This window comes from Candidozyma auris, chromosome 4 (genome assembly GCF_003013715.1).
Source record: "Candidozyma auris chromosome 4, complete sequence".
Classification (NCBI taxonomy): domain Eukaryota; kingdom Fungi; phylum Ascomycota; class Pichiomycetes; order Serinales; family Metschnikowiaceae; genus Candidozyma; species Candidozyma auris.
The window spans coordinates 292,051-303,940 of NC_072815.1; the positions used below are offsets into that span (position 1 = coordinate 292,051).

The 11,890-nt window shown below is 47.9% G+C and overlaps 6 protein-coding genes across 6 annotated transcripts; 5 read left to right on the forward strand and 1 right to left on the reverse strand. All coding sequences in view use genetic code 12, as the record gives it.

Moving 5' to 3' along the window:
• Positions 1 to 1,837: 1,837 nt before the first annotated feature.
• HGT19 (Hgt19p) lies at positions 1,838 to 3,730 on the forward strand (the record flags this gene model as incomplete). Its single annotated transcript, XM_029037051.2, has 1 exon — positions 1,838 to 3,730. One exon carries the CDS (start codon positions 1,838 to 1,840, stop codon positions 3,728 to 3,730), a length of 1,893 nt encoding a protein of 630 aa, XP_028888107.2.
• Positions 3,731 to 4,449: 719 nt separating this feature from the next.
• On the forward strand, positions 4,450 to 5,088 carry CJI96_0003816 (uncharacterized protein; the record flags this gene model as incomplete). The annotated part of the gene is made up of 1 exon (XM_029037053.2): positions 4,450 to 5,088. The coding sequence occupies one exon, from the start codon at positions 4,450 to 4,452 to the stop codon at positions 5,086 to 5,088; it is 639 nt and encodes a 212-aa protein (XP_028888109.1).
• A 556-nt stretch (positions 5,089 to 5,644) lies between these two features.
• ETR1 (enoyl-[acyl-carrier-protein] reductase) lies at positions 5,645 to 6,811 on the forward strand (the record flags this gene model as incomplete). Its single annotated transcript, XM_029037054.2, has 1 exon — positions 5,645 to 6,811. One exon carries the CDS (start codon positions 5,645 to 5,647, stop codon positions 6,809 to 6,811), a length of 1,167 nt encoding a protein of 388 aa, XP_028888110.1.
• Positions 6,812 to 7,583: 772 nt separating this feature from the next.
• On the forward strand, positions 7,584 to 9,629 carry DAL1 (allantoinase; the record flags this gene model as incomplete). The annotated part of the gene is made up of 1 exon (XM_029037055.2): positions 7,584 to 9,629. One exon carries the CDS (start codon positions 7,584 to 7,586, stop codon positions 9,627 to 9,629), a length of 2,046 nt encoding a protein of 681 aa, XP_028888111.1.
• Positions 9,630 to 9,755: 126 nt separating this feature from the next.
• On the forward strand, positions 9,756 to 10,241 carry CJI96_0003819 (uncharacterized protein; the record flags this gene model as incomplete). The annotated part of the gene is made up of 1 exon (XM_029037056.1): positions 9,756 to 10,241. One exon carries the CDS (start codon positions 9,756 to 9,758, stop codon positions 10,239 to 10,241), a length of 486 nt encoding a protein of 161 aa, XP_028888112.1.
• A 192-nt stretch (positions 10,242 to 10,433) lies between these two features.
• On the reverse strand, positions 10,434 to 11,134 carry RHO3 (Rho family GTPase RHO3; the record flags this gene model as incomplete). The annotated part of the gene is made up of 2 exons (XM_029037057.2): positions 10,434 to 11,056; positions 11,104 to 11,134. The coding sequence occupies 2 exons, from the start codon at positions 11,132 to 11,134 to the stop codon at positions 10,434 to 10,436; spliced, it is 654 nt and encodes a 217-aa protein (XP_028888113.2).
• Between the last annotated feature and the right edge of the window lie 756 nt (positions 11,135 to 11,890).

Sequence of the window (11,890 nt, forward strand, 5' to 3'; positions counted from 1 at the left end):
GACAAATCAGCATATCCAAGCCAACCTCTGGCCGACAAGTAACAATGCTCGTATCCTCTGGCGACTCGTATTTGCCACTTTGTATTGCGGCAGCGATTGCAATATTACTGGTGAGCAAACCGAAATTGAAATTGACGCAGAGAGGAGAACAATGAAAAGAAAAAGGAAGCAAAGGAGAGGATGTAAAGGAAAAACAACGAAAGAAAGGAACAAAAGAAAAGAGAGAGATAAGGTACAAGGTCGAAGGGAGGGCTTAGGGTTACAGGGGTGGACAAAGTGGAGACGCCTGGCGACAGTATGGAGGGAACACACAAGCGGACGCAGGGCAGACTGTGGATTCACAAATGGTGTTTTGCAGAAGGTGCTTCGCAGATTGAGGAACTTTGCCGTCGGCGGGCGTAGAAATCTCTCGAATTTTTTTAATTTTGTTTTTTTGGCGCGAGCGTCGTTTTTGTGAAACCTACCGGTGGACTCAAACAACAACTGGAATTACCCAGCCAACCACGCGACGCGAGATCCAAGGAGCCCACCAGCGAGAGCAATGAGCTTTTCACAGCAGCTTGGCCAAGCTCATTGTGGCTGGTAGATTGTCCTTTGTGTTCGTCCCCGCCAGCGCCAGTGGAGGAACGATGACGTCTGGCAGAGGTTGCTTTGCAGCCAGGAGGAGGATCCGGAATTCCTCTGTGGGACGCTGCGGACGCTGCGGACGCTGCGATGGGAGGGTTCTGGCACTATTTTCGCAGGAAGCGCACCCCAAATGGTGCCGGCGGGGGACACGATGGGCAGGATTTCGGAGCCATTTTTGTGCGAGCAGCGATTCTTTTCCCTTGCGGCCCGCGCGCGCGAGCTACCCTCGTAAAGCAGGGCTGCCCCGGCCGTAAAAAAAATCGTGGGGCGCGCTCGGCGCCAGATAACTGGGTCCGCTGAGGCTGCGCTCGGGAAGGCAATAATGGGACGACGGGGACAATGGCGGCAACAAAGGGGCCCACAAGGGAGAGAGGCGGATAATTGCAAAGCATATACAAAAAAGCTTGAAAATGCACAGGCAGGCAGTTGGGTGGCAGGAAGGAAGCACGAACCTCCAAGCGACACAATTGGCCCACCACAAGGCCCCGATTACGTCATTTTGTCCTCCCCCCTCCCCCAAAACCTAGATGGCCTTCTCACCTTGTGCATAGCGGCAGCCGGTTGCGAAACAACACAAAATATCGTGTGTCCATTGGGTGCTTGTTTCCAAAAATTGTGTCCGAGAACCTTTCCCGCCCCGCCGTCACGCCTTGTCCCAGAGGTAGCCCGGCTAAACCTCCCACCCTGCGTAGCGGGAAATTCAGTCTGGGGTTTGTCCCAAAGTCCCTTAGGCTTGAGAGAGCCCTAATCTGGTGTATGGGAGAAATTCTTTGGACATAGTCATTGTTGAGCGCTGAAGCTCAACCTTTTTGCTAGCCTCTGGCTAGCCAGAGAGTATCTGAATTCCATATCTCGACGAGTTCGTAGCTTCTTTGTCGAAGTCCCAGTCCTGCAGAAACCATGTGGGGCAGGTGCCTCCAAAGTCTACTTCGGCTGGCGCTCGGATTAGTGCCGTGCGTAAACCTGGAGGGCTTCCTTGTTTGGTGGTTGCTCTCTGGAATGGTATAAATACACTGGCGGGTCCGCCTCTGTCGGGTCCTGCTAGTCTCACTTTTTGTCTGGTATTTTCGTGTCTAGCTCCTTTTAACCGCTAGACGTTCCTCCCGCCTCGCCGTCACCTATATTCTTGGCCCTTTCTTGGCTACTTTGACAGGTTTACTCGTTAGCTAATTCTCATCCTCGAACTCACTTCCTGTACCTGTGGCTGCAAATGTCTGACGAGAAAGTCAACCACGAGGCCCTCTTGGAGCTGTCCTCGTCGACAGACTCCAAGCACAAGTCTGTCAATGACGAGTTGCTACCTGCCGGCGCCAACGACAGCCGTGCCGGTGAAAAGGGCAACATCTTGTCCCAGTACTCGGAAAAACAGGCCATGCTCATGGGCAGAAACTACGCCTTGAAGCACAATTTGGACCCAGACCTTTTCGCCAGAGCCGCTGCGTTGGCTAGAAACCCGCTCGAGTTCAACTCAATGGAGTTTTTGAGTGAAGAAGAGAAGATCTCCTTGAACAAGGAGGTCACCAGAAGATGGCACATTCCTCGCAAGTTGGTCGAGGTGATTGCCCTTGGCTCGATGGCCGCTGCCGTGCAAGGTATGGATGAATCCGTCGTGAACGGTGCCCAGCTTTTCTACGTTAAGGAAATGGGCATCGACAAGATGAAAAACGCCGACTTGCTCGAGGGGCTCGTCAATGGTGCTCCTTACTTGTGCTGCGCTATTGCCTGCTGGACTTCTGACTTCTGGAACAGATTGTTGGGCAGAAAATACACCATTTTCTGGACATGTTTCATTTCGGCCATCACTTGTATCTGGCAAGGTCTTGTCAACTTGAAATGGTATCACTTGTTCATTGCTCGTTTCTGTATGGGTATTGGTGTTGGTGTCAAGTCGGCCACTGTACCAGCTTACGCTGCTGAAACTACCCCGGCGACCATTAGAGGCTCCTTGGTGATGCTCTGGCAGTTCTTCACCGCAGTTGGTATCATGTTTGGCTACGTTTCGTCCCTTGCCTTCTATTACGTTGGTAGACACGGCATCTCTGGTGGTCTCAACTGGAGATTGATGTTGGGCTCGGCCAGTATTCCAGCTATCATTGTGTTGTTCCAGATTCCTTTTGTTCCCGAATCCCCTCGTTGGCTTATGGGTAAAGGCAGACATGAGGAGGCTTATGGTTCTTTGAGGGTGTTGCGACACACTGAAATCGAGGCTGCTCGTGATTGTTTCTACCAGTACGTTTTGCTTTCTGAGGAAACATCCTACCAGGGTGTGCCTTTCTACAAGAGACTCTGGGAGATGTTCAGCGTCAGAAGAAACAGAAACGGTGCTTTGGGTGCTTGGGTTGTCATGTTCATGCAACAGTTCTGCGGTATCAATGTGATTGCCTACTACTCGTCCTCGATCTTTATTGAGTCCAACTTGTCTGAAGTGAAGGCCATGTTGGCCTCATGGGGGTTTGGTATGATCAATTTCCTTTTCGCCATTCCTGCTCTCTACACCATTGATACGTTTGGCCGGAGAAACTTGTTGCTCACCACTTTCCCATTGATGGCCATATTCTTGCTTGTTGCAGGTTTCAGTTTCTTGACCCCAGAGGAAAACAAACATGGCAGATTGGCTGGTGTTGCCGTTGGTATCTACTTATTCTCGGCCGTTTACTCGTCTGGTGAAGGCCCTGTGCCATTCACCTACTCTGCTGAAGCGTTCCCCTTGTACATTCGTGACTTGGGAATGGGTTTCGCTACGGCCACCTGTTGGTTCTTCAATTTTATTTTGGCCTTCACGTGGCCTAGATTGAGAAACGCCTTCACTGTCACTGGTGCTTTTGGCTGGTACGCTGCTTGGAACGTGATTGGCTTCTTCTTGGTGTTGTGGTTCCTTCCAGAGACCAAAGGTTTGACTTTGGAAGAATTAGACGATGTGTTTGGAGTTTCTCTTAGAAAGCACGCTATCTACAGAACCAGAGAATTTATCAACAACATCAGAAAGTACGTGCTTAGACAGAAGGTGGAGCCTTTGCCCCCAATCTATCACCACCAGAGAATGGCCGTGACCAACAAGCAGTGGCACGAGAAGGTCGAAGTATCCCACGAGGAGGATATTTAAGTAATGATTTAATTTTATACGAGAGTACGATCTAGAGTGTAGGCTCAACCACGATGATAGTATCTGAAAAGCCACGTTCAAGCTATCTCGGTAGCAGAGGTCCAATCACACCGTCCACATATTAAAGCTTTTCAGAAAGTAACCTGAAGTTACGACTCCACTATCATCGCTTGTAGTCATGACCAGATCCGATTTCCTTCGACTGCTGTTCACTGATCGATTACCTGAGCTGACTGCACCACATATAATTGACTCAGAATGGCTGCAAAATCTCGTTCCTCAGCCAATTCCCAGATATCATTGCCCGCATCCAAGAATCCCGTTGAAAGAGTCCAACCTATTAAAGGGCCGTATGCCTCAGCATGATCAAATGAAGCATAGTTCTTTATTAAAAAGAATCATACATCATTTCACATAACAATCTTCTCCATCAACTACATAGTCCTGTCGGTACACCTATCACCATTGCCGAGTTAAATGGTGTCTCCAGTCCTTCAAATACAATAGTTACTTAAACAATTGCCCAATTGACGACTTCTCCAGCGGTTAACTCCGGATCCATTGACTCTGGCGGAGAAAGGTACCAAAGTACTGTACTCTTTCCAGAGGGGAACTCTCGGCGCGGAAAATGGACCCGGTTTTGTCTCTTATCAACAGTAGCAGTTATATAATGACCTCCAGCCTCACAGCCTTAGACCTTCCAACTGCAATATTTTAACATGTCCCTCAACCAGCAGTACCTTGTATACCTTGCCAAGTACCCGCTTCTTACCAAGCTGGCGACGACAGGGGTTCTAGCGGCATTAAATGAGATGATCGCCTCGGCGATTTCCGGAGACGTCAAGAAAACTGAGGTCAACCTCTTGGGCACTAAAATCAAGATCAATCACGTCTTGTCACCTCGGATTTTGCAGATGGTGTTCTACGGTGCATGTATAGCGACGCCAATCTCCCATAAATTGTATGGCGTGCTCAACAAGTTCTTCAAGGGGAAGCTCTCGCCCAAGATGAAGCTAGTGCAATTGGTGGCTTCTCTATGCACAGTGACGCCGTGTCTCAGTGCTGTTTACGTGTCGTGGCTTCTGTTTCTCAATGGTTACAAGGCAAGCGGCGGGAGCTTTGGTCAGGAGCTCAAGCGGTTTTTTACGGTGATTGGCAGAGGGTTGAAACTGAACTTTTTTACCATCTATAGAACATCGCTTGGCACCACGCTCGTGGCGATGTCGATTGCGCAGAACTTCTTGCCGCCAGAGCTTTGGGTGGTTTTCTTTTCGTGTGTGTACTTTGTGGTGGGCACCATTCAGAACACACGGTTCAAGTTGAGGGCCAAGCGGGAGTTGCTAAAAAAGGAGGAGTAGACAGCTGATAGAGCACGAAACGGGTGGTCAACCTCACGTAGAAAAGAGCTTCTTCGGATGGCTCACATTAAGCTATGCACTTCACGACTTATGAGTAGATCATGTCCACGATATAGGTTCCTGAAGGAAAGGACATAAAATAGAAGAAAAGAACCACTATGAGAGAGGATATGTTGTACAAGTGTATTGCTTACTTTTGATTGAAAGGTCTTAAAAAGCTTCAAGATTTTTCAGCTTTCATTTTACTACCGTATTGCAACAACTTGTATTTTTCGCAGCCATTTTGCAATTGGTGGGAAGCATCCTTGACACCCAAATCTTTGGAAAGTCCGAAATCTTTTGATTTTCAAAAGAAAGAAACACAAATGAAGTTGGATTTAGATCACAATAAAATCAGAAACATCGTCAACCTAAATTCTAGTACTCTATAATTAGTATCCCCAGCTTCTCATTACTAAGCTTCACCCACTCTTGCTCGGTCCTACATGCAACCGGTTGCACCCCAGCAAGAGGTCTGCCCCCACTTTCCTCCCATCCTTTCGAATTCCACCGTAGCATGTTTGTGCCAACGGTTGCAGGTAAAAGATTCTTGACTAATCAATTGCGTAAATCACCTCAATTCACAAGAATGCTCACTTCCCACGCAGTGATCTTCTCTTCTCACGGAGAGCCCAAGGACGTCTTGAAGACCCACACCTACGAGATCGACGAGAACAATATCAAGCCCAACGAGATTGTGCTCAAGACATTGGGTGCTCCTGTCAATCCCTCGGACATCAACCAGGTGCAAGGCGTTTACCCTAGTCAGCCCGAGAAAACCACTCAATTGGGTACCTCAGAGCCTCTGGCAGTTGGAGGTAACGAGGGGCTTTTTGAGATTATCAAAATTGGCTCTGACGTTAAGGGTTTCCAAGTCGGCGATTGGGCAATTCCTACTAGTGTCAATTTCGGCACCTGGAGATCGCATGCCTTGTGTGAAGAGGGTAAGATGATGAAGGTGCCCAATCCAGAGCAGCTGAAGCAGGCAGGCAAGAAACAGGGGCTTACAATCAACCAAGGCGCTACTCTCTCAGTAAACCCCTTGACTGCTTACTTGATGTTGACCCACTACGTGAAATTGACCCCGGGCAAGGACTGGTTCATTCAGAACGGCGGTAATTCGGCTGTGGGCAAGTTTGCGTCGCAAATCGGCAAGCTTTTGGGTATTCACTCTATTTCGGTGGTGAGAGACAGACCCGAGATCGAAGAGCTCAAGAAGGAGTTGAAGGAAGTGTGTGGAGCTACTCAGGTGATTACCGAGGAACAGAACAACTCTAAGGATTTCGGGCCCCAGGTGAAGCAGTGGGTCAAGGAGACTGGCGGGGAGATCAAGCTTGCTTTGAACTGCGTGGGCGGCAAATCCAGTGCTGGAGTGGCTCGCAAGTTAGCGCCTAACGGGTTGATGCTCACCTACGGCGGAATGTCGTTCCAGCCCGTGACGTTGCCCACGTCGTTGCACATTTTCAAGAATGTTACCAGTGCTGGTTTTTGGGTTACTGAGTTGTTGAAGAGCGATCCAAACTTGAAAAGGGAAACCGTTGACAAGATTGTAGAGTGGTACACCAGCGGAGAGCTTTTGGACGCTCCTCTGAAGGAAAACCAGTGGGGCGACCAGGACTTGGCTCAGGTGTTCATTGACGCCGTGGCCAACTCCAAGAGCGGCAAGCAACTCGTGAAATTCTAGAGACATGAAAATTTGAAATCATCCAATCCTAATGCGTGTAGAGTGCAATATCATTATATAATGAAATGGTAGCATCTCCAGTGTTATGAGGAGAAACGCACGAATTCTTTCCCAGACTAAAGTCGTTCAGATTGAACATCCCTGAGAATTCTCCACTCAATGTCGAACGTCAAGCAGAAGCATAATCTTAGTCATTGACCAATAGTTTCGCTTCATGGAAGTGAAATCCCGAATGAGCCTCCCCACCTTGTACATGTGAACAGAAGGTGCCCAACACCTGCGTCGAAAGTTAATTCTTTTTGCACATTTCCGTTTAGCCTTTATCGAGAATCAGCATCATCTAGATCATCTTCCCAATGACTTCCCCATACTCGACTCCACGAATTTCGCCGAACAATGTGCCTAAAGTTTGCATCCAAATGTCTCACCTGCGAGGCTTTTTTTTCCTCGGCGTTCTCCGAAAGTATACTGACAGCATCCACCCCGCCGAGAACCAACCAAAAGAGAACCTACTGAGAACGAGCCTCCTTGCAATTCCGCTTCCTGGTATTTCAACGCGAGAACGTCCGCAAATCCTGCCAAATCCTTCGAGTATCTAGTTCCCCAGTTCATATCGGTCGGTGCGTATTGTTTTTAGCCGAGGGTGCATCAACGGTTTCTACTAGCCAGTTTTTCCGTTATCAGTGCGCTCAAACATTGGGTCATTTTTCGTTGATAAGCTCGTGTTCTTTTTTGCAGAATCATATAAATAACCAAACACTCTCAGCCTGTGATGTCTAGAGCGTTGGCTTCCTCCAAAGTTCTTCTTGACGATGCTGTTTGTCCAGCTACCGTGATTTTCTCCATAGAGTCAGGCAAGATCTTATCAATCGTGAAAGAGGTGCTTCAAGATGACCACCCCATATTAAAAGACTATGACGTCTCGCCTGAGGATTTTAAAGATGTGTCCCCTTTGGTGATCATGCCCGGATTGGTGGATGCCCATGTTCATTTGAACGAGCCGGGAAGAACCGAATGGGAAGGATTCGCTACAGGTACCAGAGCAGCAGCGGCTGGTGGAGTCACCACGGTCATTGACATGCCGCTAAACGCCATTCCTCCTACAACGACGGTAGCTAACTTCAACCTCAAGATCAACGCTGCCCGGGGCCAAACATGGGTCGATGTAGGTTTCTGGGGTGGTATGGTGCCCACAAATTTAGACGACTTGGTGCCGTTGATCCGTATGGGTGTGCGTGGTTTCAAAGGCTTTTTGATAGAGTCTGGTGTGGATGAGTTTCCTGCCATCACCCCGAACTACATAGTGAAGGCGATGAAGAGGGTACGAGGAGAAGCGACCATGTTGATGTTCCACGCGGAAATGCAACCCCACACAAAACACCAGCCTCCTGTGTTGGCTGTGGCCGACGGGGAGAGAACGCCAAAGCTTGTGGCAAACGAGAGTCACGAGTGTTTCGTCAGAGACACTGGGTCAGTAGAGATTGAGGAAGACGGGCCCAACGGGTACGTTCAGAATGGTCATGCCAATGGTCAGGCAAATGGACACATCCACCAGAATGGTGGTGCTAAGTACGATGATTGTGAAAATGGCGAGGTGGAGGAGCTTTCCGATGATGATGATGACGATGACGATGATGAATTGGTGGTTGAAACGCCAGTAGCCTTGACGGAGGCAGTGGAGGAGTTGGATCTTGGTCGCTCTGCGTCGTTCGTGCCCAAGCCAGTGGCTAACCTTCTTCACAAACACTCCAACCAGGCCGAATTTGATGAGTACAAGTTAGAAGATGAAAATGGTGCTGATATCAGCAATGAGGAGAGAATAGCATTGGCGAAGTCGCCCTACTTGCAAGGGTCTGAGCCCCAGTTTGGTCCTTATGCCAGAATGGCTAATCCCAATCACGAGGAGACTGTCGCTCATAAACCTTCAACACCTTTGGCGAAGCCGAACGAAATCACCGATGAAAAACTCAAGGACAATTTCGAAGATCCATTTGTTTTGGCTCAAAAGGAGGATGAAGCCTTGGCCAACGTTGATCCGTCGCTCTATTCCTCCTTCCTTGCTTCCAGACCAGACAACTTCGAGACCACCGCAATCGCAGAGATCATCAACTGCTCATTGAAGTACCCCGATGTTCCTCTCCACATTGTTCATTTGGCCACCCACGAGGCCATTCCCTTGATGCGTGCAGCCAAAGCCAGAGGGTTACCCATTACTGCAGAGACTTGTTTCCACTACCTTTCGCTCACAGCAGAGAAGATATCTGCATGCTCCACCCACTTCAAGTGCTGCCCTCCAATCCGTTCTGACGCCAACAGGCAGCTTTTATGGCGTGCATTGCGTAACGACATCATCACCACTGTCGTTTCTGATCATTCGCCATGTACACCTGAGCTCAAAGGCTTGGAGAAAGGTGATTTCTTCTCCGCTTGGGGAGGCATTTCTTCGGTAGGGTTGGGCTTGCCTATTTTGTATACGGAGGGACAAAGGTTGAACCCACCCATACTGCTCCAGGAGATCACTAAGTGGTGCTCTTGGAATACTGCTAAGCAAGTAGGGTTGTCGCATGTAAAGGGCAAGCTCGCAGTGGGCTTCGACGCAGACATCATTTTGTTTGACCCTGAGACATCCTACATTGTACAAAACGACCAGTTGTTCTTCAAAAACAAGCTTACCGCCTATGACGGCATGGAGTTCCAAGGAAGAGTGGTCGAGACCTTGGTAAGGGGCGTTTCAGTGTTCCTGATAAAGAGAGGACACTCAAAGGAAGCATTGGGCAAGCTTCTCCTTGAGCCACGCGTCCGTGAGATCAGCGTCTAAAAGCATATAGCATCACTCGCATACATAAAAAGAATACCATATAGCCATGTTAACAGCCAGACCTGTACAGTAGAGTAAGTAGTTAGCGCTGAAATTATCAACACTTACTAGCATACTTCTCCTTCAATGTCAGATAAAATAATAAATGACAAGGACCTAGAAGATATCCAGGGCCTTTTTCAGGACCCAGATCCAGAGATAAATGCAAGAAGGGTCGAGGTTTACAAGACTGCTCGTGAGAACGACATTTCCTCGTTCCCCAGTGATCTCTCCATAATGTCTGCTTTCGATGATGTCTTGCTGTGTTTTTCTTTAGGCGGTCAGATAAAGAACATATACAGATACGGAACATACACCACGTGTCAAGCCCAGAGAGAGAAGTTTTGGTTTGCCATGTGGAATGGTTCATTCAGTGAAAAAGACATTGATATAGAGAAAGTGGCGGCCAACCAAAGAGAGCTAGAGCGCAGACAAAAAGTGCAGGAGTTTTACAAGCAAAGACTTCTAGAGAAGAAAGCTCTTGGGCTGTCGGAGGATGTTTGGGATGAGAGGAAGACTCTTTTGAATCGGCCATTTATGGAGAACGTCCTGCCGCAGTCGTTCCAGGAATAAAGCGTTCTTGCTCACAAAGAGCAGACTTTTTTGTTATCATAACACTAAGCTCTAATGTACATAGAACCGAATCTGTGATTCGAGGAATTGCTTGACAGCAGTATATTCGTCGAGTGGTCCGTAAATCAATGCAGTAAATGCCTTTGCTAATAGGCAAAGGAGATGCTGAAAAAAGTGCAAGGCAACATGACCCTACATTATAACGCAGCCCTTTTTCTCGGGCTCGTTGTCATTGGCTCCCTTCGGTCTAGCATTGAGAGCACATCTGGCGGCTTCGGAAAAGGCTTCGTTGACACCTCTGTTCTTCTTTGCTGAGCATTCCAAATACCGCAAAGCGCCCACCTTCTTTGCCACTGCAAGCCCTTCCTCATAAGAGATCAAGCGCTTGTTCTGGGTGTACGGACTTTGCGATTGGTAGGGGTTGAACGCATCGTCCTCGGCATTTTCCTCCTCGTGATTTCTCAAGTCACACTTCAACGCCACTAGCACAAGCTTGACGCCCTCACAATGGTCTGCAATCTCGCCCACCCACTTCAGCTGAACATTTTCCAACGAATCATGCGAATCTATCGAGAAACATAACATGATGCAGTGGGTGTCAGCATAAGAGAGGGCTCTCAAACGGTCAAACTCCTCCTGGCCTGCGGTATCCCAAAGAGAAAGTTGAACCTGCTGCCCATCAATAAAAATATCGTGGACGTAATTTTCGAACACCGTAGGCTCATAGACCTGAGGGAAGTAGCCTCTGGTGAAAACATTCAATAAAGATGTTTTTCCGCAAGCACCATCGCCAAGAATGACGATCTTACGCTGGACTGGGGTTAGTAAAGTTCTTTCAGGTAAGCAAAATCGGAAAGCATACTCGTTTTGGTGGAACCGCCGCAAAGAGGCATGATGGTGTTGTTAGGTGGAGGCTTCTTACATTGATCGCATATATCATCATGGAGGCGTGTGCAAACCAGGATTACCACAAAGTGGGCCCGGGAAGCGGCGAAGTCAAAGAGAAAATACGACTTTGCGAGAAAAATCAGGCGTTTGACAGGAGAAATGAGGACGATCACATAATCTCGACCTTTGGTCTACTTAATTGGCTTTTTTATGATGTTTGAGTGCTGATGTCGATAATAGAGAATCACCAGATCAAGAAGCATGCACAAGGAAGTTAAAAATTTTTGCATTTTTGAAAACTTCTCAATATTTTAGGGTGAATAAATCTCGATATTAATGTTTCATTTAAGTCTGAACCAGCAATCTCCTTATTCACGCCTCGAATTTATTCTTTTAGTTATCAAGGGATGTTGATCAACTCGGATATTCAGAGTAATTACAGAGATAGGGGCTTTGGCTGCTGAATAATGGGAGACAAAGTGTTGAGATATTTACACATTGGTATTTTATGAAGGCATATATCAACAATAATTGGTATTGTATGTTCTAGTGGTGGCCGAATGGCTGCGAAAACGAGGTTTAGTGACGTATTCTCGTTCGTTGCGATGTCTCTTTTCCGTAAAAAAATGAATCCCTCTAAGTTCATATTTTGATCAAAAACTCAACAGCTATAGCTCGGACAGCACACTAACGAAAATTCCAATTCAATCGAAGTGCAAGTATGAAGCACAACCAGACTGACACTATACACGTGACTCTTA